At 44.0% G+C, this 19,566-nt stretch overlaps 1 protein-coding gene across 3 annotated transcripts; it reads left to right on the top strand.

Annotated features, from left to right (window-relative positions):
- Positions 1–570: 570 nt before the first annotated feature.
- Positions 571–18,528, top strand: Nrsn1 (neurensin 1). 3 transcript variants are annotated; one of them, NM_009513.2, is made up of 4 exons: positions 571–725; positions 2,477–2,545; positions 8,168–8,367; positions 16,816–18,528. In NM_009513.2, exons 3-4 carry the CDS (start codon positions 8,176–8,178, stop codon positions 17,212–17,214), a joined length of 591 nt encoding a protein of 196 aa, NP_033539.1. In that variant the 5' UTR covers positions 571–725; positions 2,477–2,545; positions 8,168–8,175; the 3' UTR covers positions 17,215–18,528. The 3 variants fall into 3 exon arrangements, with proteins under 3 accessions (NP_033539.1, XP_011242608.1, XP_017170992.1); XM_011244306.2 differs by lacking the exon at positions 571–725 and adding an exon at positions 1,244–1,490; XM_017315503.1 differs by lacking the exon at positions 571–725 and adding an exon at positions 1,899–2,014.
- Positions 18,529–19,566: the final 1,038 nt, after the last annotated feature.

The following is a 19,566-nucleotide window of genomic DNA, read 5'->3' as shown; positions in this document are numbered from 1 at the left end:
CAGAGATCCACCTGCCTCTGCCTCCCAAGTGCTGGGATTAATGGTGAGCACTACCATCCCTTGCTCTGCTTACTTTTTGAAAATCTATTTTAAAAAACGACAAAACAAAAACAAAAGCTGGATTTGGTGGTGCAGCTTGTCATCTCAACTACTTGGCAGGTTAAAGTGGAAGGTCAAAAGTTCAAGGCCCGCCTGGGCTTCAGTGGGTTTAAAACCAGCCTGTCTCAAAAGAAAAATAGGAAGAAAACATAAGAAAGAGGGGATATGGCTCAGTAGTAGAGAGTTAGCTCATGGCCCAGAGTTCAATCCCTAATCTTTTGGGGGAGTGGGCATGGGGGGAGAACCCTTTGAGACAGAATACAGCTGAAGCCAGAGAAGAAAGCAGGAGGTAAGATAAACAGTGAGCGAGCTGGTGCCCAACGGTGCCAGGGTGGGAACAAGACGCTATCACAGGAAGGGGCGGTGCTCCAGGTCGGCCCTTCCCACAGGCCGCCCGCCTGCGCTGCGCGGACTGGGCCTTTACTCGCGGCCGCGCGCGCCTGGGCTGCGCGGGCACGTGGGCCGCTGGCTGTCAATCACGTGCAGCTGAGCTTGGAGAGGCGGGAGTGGCGACGGCGGCGGCGGCAGCGGCGGCGGCGGCAGTGGCGGCGGTGATGGGACCCCAGCGAGAGATCTGCAGCTAGGTCGGCTGCACTTGCTCCACGGGTCGGGGATTGGAGGGACAGGTAAAGCAGCGGGAGGGCGGAGGGCTACCTCTTCACCTCATTCTCTGGTTTTCTTTCCTCCCGCCCTCCTCACACACAACCCTCTATCAATCAATTTCTCTCCCTCCACCCAACTCCCCCTACCCCAGATTCCCCTCTTCCTCTCTTTTTAATCACACACACACACACACACACACACACACACCGAAATACACAAAAACCGTGGCAATCTGAAGCAACCAACTTCATGCTTTGGGGGATTGTGGTCTATGTTATGTAAGAATTTGGGTATTATACAGCTAAAAACTTAAGAGTTTCCTTCCTGTAAGACAAGAAAAGTTGTGTTTTCAGTAAGGAACAGATGAATTTAGAGTTTGCAAGGCTTCTTAGATTTCTCTTCCAGGCTGACTTGATCCGTTCTCTACCAGAATCACCACGGCCCTCCCCACTCCTTAGCCATGTCTAAAGATGTTTTGATATGATCTTAGAGCCCACTTCTTTTTGTTATTGGATAGGGACACAAGGGTAGAGGTCAGACCAAGGCTGGTGACCTCAAACCAGCTGGAGTTGGAACAGCTAACATAGACTTAATTGGTTCCTGGCTCTGTGGCGCCAATGTTTTCAGGACCTTGGAGAGCTCCCAGGGCTCCAGACAGGCCAGTGCTTTGGTAGAGGACCAAACCATCAGTTTCTTCAGACACAACAAGGAGAGGAAAGGACATTGCTGAGAGAAAGAGAGACAGAAACCAGGAGAGGCCATGAGGGAAACCTGAGAGACAGAAGAAGGTAGTAGCTTTTAACTGGTTTGTTTTGTTTTGCTAACTCAATTCCTAGATTCTAATGTTGGCTCACATACCACCCAAACTTCAGGAGCAAGGAAATGGATCTTGAAGATGGTATAGCTATTTTTTTCTCCAGTATAGACTGACTATAGAAATACTGAAGACAGTTTGTTATGTCTTTTCTAGGCTTACCCTTCTCCCCACTAACCTTCAGTTTCTCCTACAAATGCAATGGGTATCTTTTCAACAGAATTTTTCATGGTCTTTTAGATAATCTGGCTCTCTGTTTGTTTGTTCATTTGTTTGTTTGTTTGTTTGTTTGTTTGTTTCATTTCACAAGACTAAAGTAATGCAGAAAACCAATAGCTCAGTAGCTAGCAGCGGTCTCTTAATTGAATTTTGCACAGGCACATGCTTCTCTTGAGCAGCTGGAGAATAAACTGATCTTGATAGGAAGACAACGGATGTGGAAGTTAAACTAAACACAATGAGGAAATTGTCCAGAGATTTGCTGAGGGTGTGATGCATGTAAGTTTATCGGAAGACACAAGGATTGTAAAGCTCATTTGTTTTGCAGAGCGGTTATGAGATGTCTAGGAAACAAGATATCATCTTTCATGTGGAATGTGTGTGATATGAGCAGAGCAGGCAAGTTAGTGTGGTCAACTTCATGGAAAACCGTGACACCAAGATAAAAGCAGCAGCTATATGGTGTGCCAGGGCTCACAAAGCCCTTGGGTTTATGTCACTTCAGTCATGCCAAAAATTATCATGAGAAGCCATTAGAAAGTTTAAAACATAAGTTAGACTTTTGGGTTTGTTTTTGTTTTCTTTCTTTCTTAGGTTTTGTTATTTGTTTTTGTTCTAAGAAAAGCCATCACTACTCTTTCCCAAGAAGATCTTGGTCACTGGTTTTGTGAGTAATTTGTAAGTTTTTTTATTTTGCTCTGGGTCACATCTGCAGAGTTATTGTTGTCTTTTCTTAACTAGAGTTGAAGAATGAGCTTCTAAAAGAAAGACCAAAGAATAAACAGGCAGAGGACAAGGAGAACATTGAAGGTAAGAGACAGCTTTTGTCATCTGTGAATACAGAAAAGGAAGAGTTTAAAAGGAGAAGAATGCTTATTTTGGTTTTGAATTTTGCATGCCTTATTAATAGATATATGTATGGATGGATAGATAGATAGGAGACAGGTAGAAAATAAAGAGAAAGATGATATATTGATGACAGATAATAGAAAGAAAGATAGATGATAGACAGATGATATAGATAACTAGACAAATGATATATAGATGGATAGAAGATGATAGCTTATATGGATGGGTAGAAAAAATTGGTAGAGGATAATCAATGGATAGATGAACTTTAGATAGAAAATGCCAGATAGATGTATATGTAAGAGATGTGTGGATAAGTAGAGATAGATAACCATCACTTGAAAGATTCAGGCAACTGATAATGAGTAAACTAATTATATACTATTACTCCTATTTTCTAAATTATAAAAGTGACTGTCGATGCACTGGCATGGAGAGTATAAAAATAACTCATTATACAAAACCACTATCTCTCTGATTATTCCAAAAAGACAAAATATCTCTGTTGGTTAAAATATATATCTCTCTCCTTTGGTAGAAACACATTTCAAGTTTTATGATCATGCTGTAATTCAAAAACGCTCAATTTCAGAGTGGCAAGGCTCTTAGCAGGCTTTTGTGCCTTCCTGTGTGCACTATGAATCTCATCCAGTCTTTTAAGAGATGTGACCTTTTGGGTTTGGTTCTGGATAAATGGTCTCAATGGACTGTGTCTATACCGTGTGCCTTGCAGCACCAGCCCTGTGGAAAGTGACTCTAATGGGAATGTCACTCTCATTAGCTCAGAATTATTTAGAGGGAGAGAAAACCGTATGAAAAATTGAGCATTATTTCAAAGTGAATAAAGAGAACAGAGCCTGGCCCACAAGTGACTCACACATAGAGCCATGGGAAAACACTCATCCACTTGGTGCCTCAATGTGCTGCTTCCCTTCTCTCAGGAAGGCCATGAAGATAAACAGTGTGAGGCCTGTGAGGTCCTCAGAGTTGCAGGAGGCATAAAGACTTATTTCTATTTCCATGACTGTGAGCACTTGCAAAATAAAATGAAAATAACTGCATAGATTATGCCCAAAATTAAAATTCTCAACAACTGATACTTCACTACATTGATCCATGGACTCACAACACTGCCCATGGGGATCTGTCTGTCTAGCCAGGGGGTCATTCCCAGCTCTCACCTACTGTAAATGTTGCTCATGAAGGCTATTTTGTTGGAGAGAAGTAATAGGGAGAAGAAAGCTGTAGATAGTCCTCATTTGTCAGTATCTAGAAGGTCCTTCAGGGAGAATACAAACAAATCCCTCTTCATAGGTGAGCAAATACATTCACACAGATGGCATCTTGTCTGGATTCTGTCATAATTCCAGACAGGAGGTATAGGTAGTTGGTAGAATGTTTGTCTCCCATGCACAAGACCCTGGTACAATATCCAGCCCTGCACAAAGCAGCATGATGGTGCATACCAGCACTCCTGATGTGGAGGCAAGAGTATCAGAAGTTCAGAGCTAGTCTCAGGCACACAGACGTTAATTCAATGCCAACATGGACTAGAGATCTTGCTGCCCCTCCCCCAGCCCCCAAAAGAGACTACAAGAGGCTCCACTTGAGTATTTACAAGTTATATACCAATAGTATATCATTTAAATATAATTCTAGAACGCTCCCTTTTCTGCTTCTATGCCTATACCTCCTGCATATTAAAGCTTTCTCTAAATAACAGAGCCCCCTAAAGTCTGTCCCTTAATAATAACTGTAAACAACATTGGCAATACTGTTTTGTGACTGTTGATACAGATATTTAATACAAGGTAACAAAGCCTTCTTCAATAAGGGAGGACTGATTCAAGTTCAAAGGCCTTTGCCCAGCTTTGTGTTCCTGTCTCTGTCCTAGTTTGTTGTGTATCCTTTAGTAATTGACCAGCTTTAAAATCACTTTATGACATGACTTCATGTATTCTTGGCCTAACAACACAGGTGTCATTCAACAGGTTCCAAATAATTATAACATTATTTGTATGGGAGACAGCTAGTTTCTGCCTTATCAACTTCTCTTTGAGTTATCTAACTCTGTTGAGGTTCTTAGGCCCCAAGCCCTCAATCTGCGATGGTAGATTTTAAAACACATTTACGAAGTGGTCATCCTCTTCCAGACATCAGTTCTAACTTCTTGTGTCTGTAGGAAGGTATGTGAATCTTCTCAGACACCTCCTCCCATCCAGGTGCTACTACTGAAGGTAACATGTATGATACTAAAGTGGTGTATTTAACGAGCAACCTGTAAGCCCTCAACCTGTTTAATGCTTACATTAACCTTAAGCTAAACTTCATACACACTGGAATTAAGGACATGTCTGTGACTATCAGTCCACAAAGAGCTAGAGACCCAATAAACTCAGTGGTATACCCAACATAGAGTAAATGGCTCATTCTGAAGATGTGTGGCCAAAAATGCCTAGAAAAACACATCTGGAGAAAGTAAAGCCTTAGCCCAGTCCAGTCTTCTTATTGTAAGGATGATGAAACCACATCCCTGAGAGGTTACTAAGCCTATGAGTGATGTGACCAGAATGCCTGAGTCCATTCTCTGCTCTGTGAGGCTGACATGACACGGGCCATGCTCTTCCTGTGCATGCCTTGTGCTCTTGGATGGTGAAGTAAGGATCGGCAAGATTCCTCTTTGGGGGTACAACCAGCACCACTAATGATCCATTTTGAAGTGGAATGCACGCTCAGCATCCAAGTGTTTGCTTCGGGCCACTTTGTTCTTCTGTTTTTCTTTCTCATATTGGCCTTTTGTTCTGTTTTGTTACTAGCAAAGTGTAATGAAAGAGTCTCACAAAGTATGCTGGAAGTGAGCTGGGTAGAGAATGGATACAGTGAGTTTCAGGAACCTGCTCAGCATCAGAGCTGAGTCCTAGGAGTGAAGTAGCTCCTCTGGTTGCTGTCAAGGGCATTTTCATTCCTCCTATATCCTCTATCTTCCTCCATGTTGAAGACGCTGGTGCTCTGCAGGAGAAGTGTAGATTATATAAACCATCTAGGTGAGTGGATTCTGACTGCACAAGCCTATGATTCAGACCCAGCTCCTGAACATCGTAGTAACTGTCATCTTTTGTCTCCTCCCTGACTCACAGTGTGACCTTTAGCAAGATGATTTTTTCTATACCTCAGTTTCCTCAATGACAAAGCAGAGTTAGTAATACCAACCCAATTTCCATCTGACTAAAAAAAAAAAAAATTATTAGAATGTCTTCAAAGAAGGCAACTCTAAAATTATCCTACTTATGTGTCACTGGCAATAGGCTCTTATTAATCATATTCATTGTATAAGCATTACACAGAAGGTACTGAAGAGGTCATCCTAGCACTTAAGATATAAGAGTTAGATACCAATCTTTTGATCCACCAGGCTTTGCTGCAAGCAGACAAATTGCTTTCTAAAACCTCAAGTAGTTGTGAAGTCAAACCCCTCTGAATGTCTAAAAGTTCTCTTTTGAAATACTTACCTCTCTTTAGCTCTCCTGACATGCTCTCCAGAATAACTTGTTTTAGAGGTAGTTAGTTGTCCCTGAACCAAGAAAGGACACAGGTGTCAAATGTAATGCTGGCCAGCATATAGAAAGATAAGGCCAGTTGACAGGATGCCACCTGCTGTGCCCTTCTTCTGACACCAAGGACACACTTTCTCAAATTTGATTCTATTTTCTAACCAAATCTGTCGGTGGCAGGAGTGCTCACAAAGGAATGCCCTTGTGAGTTTGCTTTGTTCCCATAGGACTCTTCTCACCTCTCATCACTGCCATCTGTCAATATTGGTTACTTTATGAGCTGCTGGGACAAGACACTGACAAAGGCAACCTATGCAAGTAAGGAATTATTTTGACTCATGGTTCTAGGGCATCACCCATCATGGCAGCAGGAAGTTGAGGGAGGAGCTCACATTACATCCACATTCAGGAAGGAGAGATAAATGCTGGCACTCAGGCCATTACTCAGTTCAGGTCTTCAGGCCACGAATTAGTGCTACCTGCCTTGGCAGACATTCTTCCCACCTTAGTGAACCGAATCTAGAAGACCCTTCATAGGTATCCCTGGCAGTTTGTTCCCTTGGTGAGTCTAAATTCTTTGAAGTTGGCAGTCAAGAGAACGATCACATTATCCAAACAAACTAAGTGACCACAAAGAAATCTGACAGAACTAAGGAACAGTTTTGTCGTGTGGACATTACTAGCTGATTCCTTGATAAGCAAGTAGAACATTTAATGACTCTTTCTTGACCTCGATTATAGCACAGTCCAAGACTTTCCTGGAAAAATATCTTTCTAGTGAGAAAATAGCTTTGGGCCTCACTTTGTCATGTACAGTCTATGTCCAAACAAGGAAAATAATCTACAAGAAACTGAAAAGTACCAAATATTTCCCGCTTCTAGCTAAATACATATCTGCTTATACAGAGATCAGAAAAGTCAAAGAACATAGAACTGAGAAGTCCCTCACTCACCAGAACTATGGCCCTTTTCAGGAATTCCTTACTAAAAAGAATAAACAAAAACATTGAGCTTAGTGGTTAAGAGGACTGCAGTTCAGTTTCCAGCACTCACATGGTGCCTCACAACCACCTCCAGGGGACCCAGCTCCAGCTCCAGGGGACCCAGCACTAACTTCAGGCCTTAGCAGGTACCAGGCATGCAACCATTTAAGATGTACCAGGGGGGAAAAACCCAAATACATTAGATAAAGTTTTATTTTAAAAAAATAACATAAATTATTAACCAAATCCTTTTAGACTGCTCCCTCCAAGAGCAACAGTTGGAACCAATCAATCTTAAATTTCCATCTTGCAAAGATAGTTCCCTAGGCGGCTTAGTTTTACTTACTTTTCTTAGTCTTATTTATACTAGACACCTGGAAGGAAATAGTAAAAGGGTCTATTGTCTGCATTAAAATTTCACACCCACATGGACAGACATATCCACAAATAACCACAGAAATGCATGGTGCTAAGTCTAGTGAGGTGTAAATTAATGGCCCAGTCACTTGTGGTTAATAAAGCATGGAAGCTGCTCCACGGCTTTCTGACCAAGTTTCCATACGACTTAGCAATTAGCTAAAATATCAGAAGATGTTACATGAGCTCTGGACACAAAGCCAGAAAGCTCTAAGAGGAATACTGTACACATTCTGGAAAGGAACGTGGTTAAAAATCCAGGACAAGCAGAGACCAATTCCATCCATGGCCAGTGAGAGCCCACACGTTTCTTACATTAAACGTCTGTTGTCAGAGCTCCTTTATTGCCACTTCTTATGTGCCGTGTGCTTGTATTTTATATAATTTAAATGACTGAAGCTTTGTGGAGAACCAATTCTAGCCACTGAAAACTGAGGGTGATTTCGCATTCAACAGAAGAGAAGGACAGATGGTAAGGTAGGTGGGTCTTTGAAGGCGCTTTTTCTGCTTACAAAAAGAGAATTGTTTGAACAGGTTGGCCTAGCATTACTCTTGCATTTAATATGCCTTTTGACCCTGAGGTCAAAGAACTGGCCCATGGGGCTGATGGCTTGTGGATGCTCTCTTTCCAGCTGGGAAGATGACTTCTTGCAGCAACACCTGTGGGTCCAGGCGAGCCCAGGCTGACACCGAGGGTGGGTACCAGCAGCGCTATGGAGTTCGGTCCTACCTGCATCAGTTTTATGAGGACTGCACTGCCTCTATCTGGGAGTATGAGGATGATTTCCAGATCCAGAGATCGCCTAACAGGTGGAGCTCAGTATTCTGGAAGGTGAGGAACCAGTATATGATGTGGAAATACCAGAGCTACAGAGAACTGAGAGGTTCTCTGTGTGTGCCTCAATCTCAATAACATTAAATGCATTACTCTTCCCTTGGAAAGGAGATTAAAAATTAGGGGTCAAAGAAAGCCTCTAAATGCAACATAATTACTTGATGAGCTAGTTTAACAGGAGTGGGTTCAAAGGTCAGGCAATTAGTAGTCTTGCTAGCCATTAACTTGCTAGTTCCGTCATTAACTGTGAGGGACTCAGATGCAGAGCGTTGTGTTCTCTCAGCCTCTTTCAGTCTGGATAGGTATCTGTTGTAGTTTAAATGTGTAAAGTTCCCCACAGGCACCGGGGTTTGAAAACATTTGGTTCCCAGCCTCTGATGCTGATTTGGGAGACTGCTAAGCCTTTAAGAGATGGGGATCAGCTGGAGTAAGTGGGTCCCTGGAGGCTGGGCCTGGAGATTTTTGCCCTATCCTGACTTCCTACCTCCACTGTGCTTCCTGATTGTCCAAAGGGAGCAAGCCCCTTCCACTACAGTCAGGAGCCAAGCCTTCTCCAGCCATGGTGGATTGTATTATTGTGTTCCCTCAGTGTGCCTCAGTAAACACTACCACCCCACTGCTCCCCCACCCCCCTGCTTCACTTGCTTCTTCCAAGTGTCTTATTGCAGTGTGGAGAGAAGAAACTCCGTGTCAGTTAACCCCTTGTAACCATAACTAGAAAGAGACAATGTTGTTGAACAAGCATTAATGCTGAAATATAGCCCTGAAGTCATAACACCAGCTCTGCCATAGGGAACGGTGAGTCTCTCTAAGGCGCCTCATTACAAAATACGCGCAGTGTCTCAAGAGATACTTAGTACTGACTCCATCTGTATAATGATTGGGATGAAGTGCTGGAAATGATAAACAGGAAATAAAAGATTCCCTATTCCCGTGGACCCAAGGCAGCTAGTCCCAAGCATCCCTAGTCAGGAAGGAGAGAGATGAATGCTGGTGTGCCCACATAAAGGCCCTAACATCATGTCAAGTGACAACAGCTGTACACATAAGAGGAAGAAGGACAGAAAGATTGAGGTGCAGGGATGGAGAAAGATGTCCAGAAGACATGAAATCAGAGCAAACACAGCTGGGCTGGTGGAGCAGACGATTTCAGGCTGAGTGTCATTCGGCACTGGGAGCATAAGCAATCCCAAAACCCATGGCAAGAGGAACAATGTCCAGTCTGGAAGCAGAGTTAGAATGGGGAACACAAGGAATTCAGGAAAACAACAGCACAGATGGTTTCTATGGGGTCTTGTAGGCAATGGTGAAGGCATAGGCTTTTATCTGTAGAAACAGGGAAATCCATCTGAAGAAGTCAGAGTGACTAATATTTTCACTGCCTTTCTGGCTACTGACCAGAAAATAACCTTCGGAGAGCAAACACAGCTGGATGAGCTCAGATCCAGTTGAAGTACTAAGGCAAGTGACAGCGGTGGCTCAGGTTAGGATGGTATCAATGATGGTTTAAAACAGTCCAGCACAGCAGAAAGTTCAATGGCCAGGCTGTCAAAATATGCTAATGAAAAGAAGCCGACAAGTAAGGTCTCAGGCCCTCAACCTGAGCTTGTGTCCTGGATGATGCAGTGGCCTGCTTAGATGGAGATTCCTAGCAGAGGCATGGAACAAATGAAATCCATGAGTCTGACTGGCTCACTGAAGGGAACTTTTACACCAACAAAGATAGACCTTGAGTGGCCATTTCAACCTACTGCCCCAGCTCATGAGTTTGAGGTCATTCATAGAATGTACAGAAGGTCCCAGCCAGGACAACCTGGGCAAACACAATGCACATAGAGAGAAAAGGATACTGGAATGTGCCAGTGCTTAAGCAAAGGAGAAAATTTTAGGGAAGGACACTGAGAAGATTCATCCTCAGAAGATGAACGGGGTCTTCTCCATTTCCAAGATTCTGTGCTTATTCTGAGAGATCCCACTGTTTATACCCAGACACTGAGTTAAACCAAAATGTGTTTTTAATACAGTGCAGCAAGAGGCAGCTCTGCCTAGTGAGTATGAGCATAGAATCCCATCTCAAGCCATATGAACGCAAACCCGTGCTCTTGCGTTTCATAGCTCTGTCACTTTGAGTAGTGACACTTCACTTCCCATGTAAATGTGAGACTCCAGACAGTATTAGAAAGTGCTTAAGACAATAGCTGCTGTACCTTCAATAAGATTTGGCTGTGTTAGCAGCCATTGGTTCATGCCCATTAGAATACTAAACTCTGAACTGAAAACAAAACTGGAAATCTACTGAATTACATACTGGGTAACACATAGTTGTTAGTGTGGATGACCCAATGATTTGCATTAACTGATTCAAAATCATTCTGCTGCCTGGAGAGATGGCTCAGAGGTTAAGAGTGCTGGCTGCTCTTCCAGAGGTTCTGAGTTCAATTCCCAGCAACCACATGGTGGCTCACAAAATCATTCTGTTGTCACAGAATCTGTATTAGAGTTAGACTAGTTCTTGTTCTGTAGAAATCTCAGCTCAAATGAATCCTTATTGGCCTGGATCACTGAGATGCATACTTGACCCAGGTCCACCTTGCATGGATGATTGCTTCCCTCCTCTTTGAGGTCTCTCCCTCTACTCTATCCTTCCTTCTTACCTCCCTCTTTCCTTTCTCTCTCTCTCTCTCCCTCTCTCTCTCTGTGTGTGTGTGTGTGTGTGTGTGTGTGTGTGTGTGTGTGTGTCTACAACTGAGTGGAATATGTTTATTTTGCCAATATCTTTAAATGCCACTGACATAAATAATACTTAAGCATTTGTGCCCCTCCAAAGCACTGGTGTGTGACTTGGGAACGGTAAATCCATTAACAATATACAACTGTGAACTGAAAATAACGAATTCATAGTAAATGACCAGCTCCATTAAAATTTTAATATTTTCCCCTTGTATCTTACACAAGTAAAGCCAGAATCTTTGTTCCATGTTGTGTTAGGCCTGGGTTGGGGAAACATAGGCTGAAGTTTCTCTGAGGCTGCATGGCCTTCACATAGAAGCCTAGTGCCAGCCTGCATAGCCTAAGGAGTCTGTCTTGGTGACATTAGCTCTACCCATGACAGAAGCTGGACATTCTAGGGGAACTTCCAAAGCAGGCTGAGTGGAAGTGTTCTCTGGAATAACTTTGTAATAATACAGAAAAGGCCCCCATTGCACATGTGGCCCAGTAAGACATTCTTTAATGATTTTTCTTGGTTTTCAAATTGCAACAATAGGGTGTTTCAAGTTGGTTGCAATGTCGTTCCCTCCACTGTGGAAATGTAAGAGTAGAGCCACTCTGTCCCTTGGGGCTATGCTCACAGTGCCTTGTTGGCTAGCACTCCACCCTTGAGCAGTGAGCAGACTGGACAGGCTTAGTGAGGCTTAGAGAGCAATCACATAGGCCTGAGTTCGAATCTGTACTCTGCCCTCCCGGCTCATCTATGTGTGACACCTATTTCAGTGTCTTTCACTCCACAAAAGCTTATTTGTCTACCACACATCCAAAGCACTGCTGTGTGGTCTGGGAACTGCAAACTCACTAAGGGCTATATAACCATAGACTGAAAATAAAGAACTCACAGTAAATGATGGACTCCATAAGGATTTTAATATTTCCCCTTTTATCTTACACATGTAATGTCCAGACTCTAGACCACCTGGTAAGTGCAATAGACCAATAGGATCCATTCTTACCTCTGCATAAGATATAGCAAATTACAGTTCAATGGAGGAAGTAGATATAGACTCAGGTTATTACAATCAGTATTCTAAATCTTCCTTCCAAAGTGGTTACAGTAAATAATGAGAGAACAGAGTTTGGGAAGCAGGAGGAAGTGTTTATCTGGTGCAGTCTGGAGAAGTTGCTCCCAGTGGAGACTCCCTGCACATCTGCAGGAGCAGGGCATCATGGTAGAAACTAAAATAATTATTGAATTTGGAAGGCATTACTTTTGTCTGTGTGCTAGAGGGGACAATCTCTAAAGTACACGGGCTGATGGGTAAGTTCATTACTCAGGTGAAGGGGTACTATGCGTACTAGGTAGAGTCAGGCCTGAAGAAACAGCCAAACCAGTTTCACATCACGCTTCCCTTGGCAGAGCTCAGAATGTAGCTGGAGTAGGTAGGTAACAATGAACGAGACCCTGCAACTGTCATGGGCACAATCCCTCGCTACTCAGAGCTCAGGGCTTACAGAGAATGCTACAGCAGTCCTCAAAAAGAGAGAACGATCAAAATCCAGTTCAAACTCCCTATGAGCTTTGAATGATCTCCATCACAGATGGCTCCTTCATGCCCGGCTCCATCCAGCCTCCTTCCCTCCAGGCTGTTCCTCCATGCCTAACTGCTTCTGGCCTCCAGTAGTCATTATTACCTCCTCTGTGCCAAAGCAGCTGTGCCACAGAGGCTGGCTGCTGGCTCTACCCGCCAGCTTGGCACACACTGTGAATTCAGACGTCACCAGCACACTGGGAAACAAGGAAGGAAATGTTGGTTCGAAATAACAGCAATTTGGGGCTGATTTCTGGAACCCAAGGTTGCCTCTCTAGCCAACTCTCCTTTGCCACCGCAGGGAATGGGTTTCACACATGCCCTGCATAGCTCAGGTAGACATGGGGAGTCACAGGGGAGATACTGGCCTTGCTGCTGCTGCTACTGCTGCTGCTGCTGCTGCTGGAGAAGTCTACCAACACCTAGTGAGGTCCTTCAAACTTGCCACCAAGCCTGGTCCCACCACCCCATAGCCTGAGGATGCTCTTGGGAACTGGATGGAACCTCTCTCCAGCAGCATTCCAGCCCTCCCACATACACCACGACACTGAACAGAACTTCAGGGCTCTCTTAGAGCCCTAAATGACCCTTGTGTGGTTATGCTTTTTACTGATTTTCCTCTTAGACCTAAGACTGCTTCAACTCACAACTATGTTTGGATACGGTTCACATGTTGCCTGATGGACTCACCCCCAAATTTTAATTCCTTCCAGTATTTCAACATGATCTCATGATCAGTCTACACGTCCACCTGCCCTCCCCTTGGTGATTTTCATGGGGATTAAGAAGCAGCTTGATCATGATTCATTCATTACTCCTTCATGCCTATGGTGGCAAGCTGTCTCCTAGTGTCTTAACATGTTTGCAGTCCCTCTCTGGGGCACAGTGTTTAGAGGTTCCATGACATTTGCATTGATTGCAGACACCCAGTGACGATCGTCTCCTCCTTCTGAGACCCTAATGGGGATAAGGGAGGAAGGGGCTTGATCAGTCAGGCTTCAGTTCTGACAATGATCAGAACTTCCTCCAAGTGGAAGCCATATTTGGCTGTTAGCTTGTGAATGATATTCTAAGAGTAGATTTCATCTTGTGTTCTGCTCAGCCAAAAAGGCTGTGCTGAGGTCACTGGGGTCCACTTTCAGGAGGCTGGAAGCTGAAGTTTGCCAGTCAAGAGTGTTTTCAGATTCAGGCTCAAGTATGAACTCTGAAGAGGCAAGGCAGAAAAGGCGGGGCTCCTGCCTCCCGAGCCCCGCAGAAACTGTAAAACCAAGACTGACACAGCTTTGTCCCATTCGGTATCTGAGATTCAGTATCAGTTCTCGAGGAAGGAGGTAATTTAGTGACATGAGAAGCGAGTCACCATGGACATTTAAATTAATTTAGTTTATGCTTCCAGAATTTTCCAATGTGAGTCATTTTTGAAGAATTATAAATAATGACTAGTCTCTGGAGGTGAATTACTTACCATCATTTTTAGAAATCCAAAATATGATTTTACAATCCAATTTTTCCTCCGTCACTTGCATCTCATCCAGAATAGCTTCTCTGCTTGTATTTAGTCTCACACTGACATATTTCATCTTTTAGTTTCTTCATTGTATCATTTTAAAAGGAAATGTCTCCGCATATGGTGGGTAAATCTCTTTAGACATTAAAATAAGTGATAGGCAGGAAATGTGCAAAATAGTAATTAGCAGAGTATTGTGGGCATAAGAAAAGCAGAGGCTCACGCTGATCCAGACTATATTAACTACAGAAGCTTGGAGTGGGTTTCTTTGACCCTAAAGGCTGCAGCTTCTGCAATGACTGTGAAAATCTCTACTTCTCTTAAGCAGCTGTATTAAATACACTGCATCTAGCATGGAGCCTGGGCCACACTGATGCTGAACACCTCAATCAATCACCGCTAAAATTCCACCCACTTTAAATTCCAAGATTAAGAAGGACTATATGTTTGTTTATTTTTCTAACCTTGTTAGCAAACTTAAAGCAGTTAGGAATGGGAGGGAATGAAAAAAGACATTTAAAAAATTGATAGTTAATCCTTGTTCCAGTGTTAGCTACTCTTTATTTCAAATGCTAAGTAACTGTTCGAATGCTGTTAACCAAAGGGGTTTTTTCCGAATTATAGTAGCTGCTCATCAGAGTTTGTTACCAGCCACATGCAAAGTTGAGTGCGTTTGAACAGTCATATTTAATCTTCACAATGCCATAGTGTAGATATTACAATCATTTGTCATTCTATAAGTAGGAAAGATAACAATACAAACATTCAAGTAACTTTGCTTCTATGATTCCAGTACACGCTGCAGGATGCCAGCCCAAAGGGACTCTACCTACCCTCATGTGTGGGCTCACATCATCACGTGGCACATCCAGAAAGTCTGTAAAGGGGAAAAGGAGACTGTCGACTGTATCAATAAAGGTTCCCTAAAGGACGGAACTGATAATTATTAGAGTGGCGTACAGGCTATAATCGGGATAGTCCAAGCAAGGCTGTCTCCTAACCAGAAGGCTAAGGACTCAGTAGTTGGTCAGTCCACAAGGCTGGGTGTCTCAGCAGTCTCAATCTGGTGCTGGAGTCCCCAAAGGATTCCTAGAAAGCTGCTGGTCTTCGGTCTACATTGGAATCCCAAGCAAATAGGTTCTGATAACAGAATGAACGCCTTAGCAATAGGATTCGTGAACTTGCCAGCGAGAGTGAGAGCAAATGGGCAACAAAGGGAGCACTTCCTCCACCCACCTCTGCTCACATGGGCTGACTCCAGGAGGTGAGGCCCAGGTTTAGGGTGGGTCCTCCTCCCCTAAATGACCCATCCCATCAAGAGCAGCCCTCACAGGCTTGCCAAGATGCTAGAGTTTCCGCTGTTTCCAGATGTAGTCAGGTTGACCACCAAACACCGCTGTCAAATCCACTGACCACTCTTCCTTTGCATCCTGATGAGATGTGAGCCAGCTGTGGCTTTGTGCTTTCCCAGCCATGGAGTCAGCCCAGACATGCCTTCCCCGCTATGCTAAGCCATATCCCCTTGAGCCCAAACAAATCCTTCTCTTGCCAGATATTTGGTTACATAAATGAGAACCTAACACAGCTGTGCTGCATTTAAGGAGATCTTGACTTGAGGCAATTTATCTTCCACGTGTTGCTCTAACACGTTGGCATCTGCACAAATTCTACTCACTTAGCTACACGTGGGAAGAAACAGAGCACTGGTTTGGGATCATCTGTGTGGTTTCCAGCCCCTCTCTCTGTGGTGGGTCTATTTTAGCCAATGACTGACCCTCTGGAGGCCCCACATCTTTAATTGGTGGCTATGGATCCTTCCCTGCTTATTTTTCAGAAGGCATCAGCATCCATAAGGATTGTCAGGGTTCTCAGACCCCAAACACTAGAACCACATCTGTCTGCCAAGGATGCTAGGTTTGTTACACACTGCAGTGAAGATCATGACATCACAGGGGCACAGAACGAGGAAACGAGAAAGAATGAATTATAGGATGTAGCTTTGGTTAGGGGACTCCGGGAGGGACTAAGGGAGCAACTGGAAGGCAGATTACATTAAAAAAGACAGTCATGGTAGAAAAAGGAGTAACAGATAGGCCTATTGTCTGGGAAGAGTGACCTACAGAGTGACCCTGTTTTGTAAAAGCTATGACGGAATCATGAAGTGGCTGGGTCTTGTCTTCTTCTATCATGGCCATGGGTTGAGCTTGTCTGAGTTGACGCTCTATGAGGTGTGTTGTGCTTGACATAGCATCCTGTAAGATGGTAGCCTCTGGTGAGATCAGAGTTTTCACAGGACAAAGTCAGGCCAGCTCTAGGCATCAGGGAACTTTCTCTCTTCCTTAACACCAAGTAAGGCATGTGAACAAAGGCAGGTTCCTTCAGCTTGTACAAGTAGCAGTAGAAAACTGTGGGGGTTTGTCTGGTATTGCTTGAATCCAAAAGCTAAATTATGTGCCCCAAGATCTGGTTGCTCCAGAAGTCTAGATTAGGCATAATATTAAGTCAGTTTTTCATGCAGATCCAAGGTGGCTGGGAGTAGTATGAACTCTGGAGAAATGGGTGGGGCCTTGGGGCTGAGGGGAAGCAGAAGGGTTCCACTGTTCACTTTCTCCTGCCTCTGTCCTCATCTCTCTCTAGGTCGGACTCATCTCAGGCACTGTCTTTGTGATTCTCGGACTAACTGTCCTGGCAGTGGGCTTTCTTGTGCCCCCCAAAATCGAAGCTTTTGGCGAAGCTGATTTCATGGTGGTGGACACACATGCTGTGAAGTACAACGGCGCCCTGGACACATGCAAGCTGGCGGGGGCTGTGCTCTTCTGCATCGGGGGTACATCCATGGCAGGGTGCCTACTGATGTCTGTGTTTGCCAAGAGCTATTCCAAAGAAGAAAAGTTCCTTCAACAGAAGTTTAAAGAGCGAATCGCAGACATTAAAGCCCATACCCAGCCCATCACTAAAGCTCCAGGCCCAGGGGACACCAAGATCCCTGTCACTTTGTCCAGAGTTCAGAATGTGCAGCCTCTATCAGCCACTTGAAACATTTGTCACCTCAGGCCTCCCCTCTCTGATTCACATGCATCCTCGTTTTAAAAAGGTAGCCAGTCAGTTTTTGAGATAACATGCATTTGGCAGTGACCTATCTATCCCTAGAGCTGTGTGGGGCTGGACAGGGTGTCATGCAGACTTACATGCACTTCAGGTGACAGTGGATGTTATGTGTCCGTTCGTACCTGCTTCTGGTGGGTTCCACAAGCCCCTCTTGAACTAGTGTCTCTGGTGTATCAATGTTGTATCATTTTCTGTGTTACTTGAAAGCACTGAGCAGAGTAGACCAGCCTACCAGTCGTCAACGTGACCCACTTCATTCTCTAATAGGTTTTTCTGATCCCTCCGTGTGGTGCTGTCTTCCATGCCTATTTCTGTGTATGATACCATCATGTGTTCCTAGAATTGCAGTTCCCTGATTTTGATCCAGATGTTAGACTTTTAACTCTATCTTAGCATAAAAGTCCTAAAAGTGAGCAGGAATTTATCAGTGTCCTTTGTAAGTCATTTTGTTTCCTCCAGATGTTGTTTCTTTTCACTTAAGTAAAATCGCCAGTTTTGGAATCTTGGTAAAGGCAGTATCAACAATGAGAGTGGGAGTATACATTTAGGCAGCATCTAAAAACAGTTAAACACTGGAAAACTTGAGTTTCTGCCAGTACCTTTGCCATGTGAAAAAAAAAAATGTTCCCCAGACCTGTTTTCCCTCCTGTGTAAGAGGGTTTCAGAACCTTACCTGCTCAAGTATCCAAATTTATTTTCCTGTGTCACTGAGTCTCTTTCCTGAGGATCTTGTGATGGTTTCCTGTTGGGGTATGGTCAGAACTGGACTCCTGGCACCTCCAACTCTGCTATTTTTCAGTATTTACCCAAAATACCCAACCAAGCAGATTGGATGATGCCAATGTGTTTCTATAGAGACGAGTATGCTATTCTCAAATAAGAAACCCCAAGGTGGTGTCAACCTTAAAAAGCATTTAAATCGTCAAACAGGAAAAACGGAGCCCCAGATCCCTTTGTTCCTTGCATTTTCATTTAATCTGAAAATGTAGATTAGGCAGAGGAGAAGGGAAAGTCTGACTCTGGTATTCTCTCAACTGTGCTCCTTAGAGTTTTGTCTTTGTGTGTATACATAGTCTTCATCTCAACAGTAAATAACACATGTGAATGGGCCCAACCAGAACTGCACTGTCATCCCTCCAGTGTAGCTCTTTTCTCTCCACCATGTAATTTTCCATTCTGAGACTGAATAAGCTCTGATGTTTCCCTGACTAAATGGAAGAATAAATGAAGCAATTAGTGGTCTTTGTGTGTGGTGTTTATTTTGCACCCTGCAGCATAACACACAAAGCAATCAGCCTCCTCAGTGGGGATCATCCGCTAGGATGTGGAGAAGCTGTTCTGGTTTCCTTTCCTTCTCTACCTTCCCATGGAAATACCACTTTAATTTTATTCCCTGAAACCTTTCACAGGGCCCCAGACATCTGTGTTGAGCATCTTTTGGATGCTTGCTTCTATCTTGGTACCAGTGAATACTGGAGAATGAGGCCTGACTTTTTATTAGGGTCTGGAATGAAAACTAATAGTTGATGGAGCTTGAAAATGTACAGACTTGAGTGTGGAAGAAGCTCCATCTCTTAGATAAAAGCTTTGGGGTGGGGGGAAGTCACAATGAACAGAATAGAAGGTAACAGCCATCTCACACCCCCTGCCTCTGCTCAGCCCCAGCTCTGTAGTAGTTGGGTACCAATAAGCACCATCTCAGACTACTTGGCTGGCGTTGAACAACATCGAGGAAAGAATGGAGCCAATGGCAGCAGGAAGAACAGTAGCTGTAGGGATCCTGACAATGGGTAGGAATGCAAGCCGCATCCTGTCAGTGGATATAAATCAACAGACAGGATTGTCTTAAAGCTAGTCATGATTGTAGGACGACATGGTGGAGAGGGTGGTCTGGGAGCCATGGTTGGTTTGAATGTACACTGCATCGTCCCTTTGACACACACTTCAGAAACTATGTGGTACTTCCATATACCTTCAACTATAGAGGGGAATGGGTGATAAGCAGCTGAGACTTTGTCAAGAGCCTCAGAAATGAGGCCTGGCCTGGATGTTTATGAGGTGAGATCTTGGGGTTGACAGAGGCTTGGAGCATGTGGCTACCTGAGCAGAGTTCCTTGAGGTAACAGTACTGACTAATCCACCACCATTGCTTAGGTCCTCCCTGCTTCATCACAGCAAACTAACACCCTCTGGCAGTTCTACATGGTTAGAAAACTCATCTCATAGAATGAGAAAAGTCTGCTGTTCTAGCCCTCTCATTCATTGGACAAGATTCCTTAG

Source organism: Mus musculus, chromosome 13 (assembly GCF_000001635.26).
Source record: "Mus musculus strain C57BL/6J chromosome 13, GRCm38.p6 C57BL/6J".
Lineage (NCBI taxonomy): Eukaryota > Metazoa > Chordata > Mammalia > Rodentia > Muridae > Mus > Mus musculus.
The sequence above is the reverse complement of the archived record's forward strand: the minus strand, read 5'-3'. Positions and strand labels throughout refer to the sequence as shown.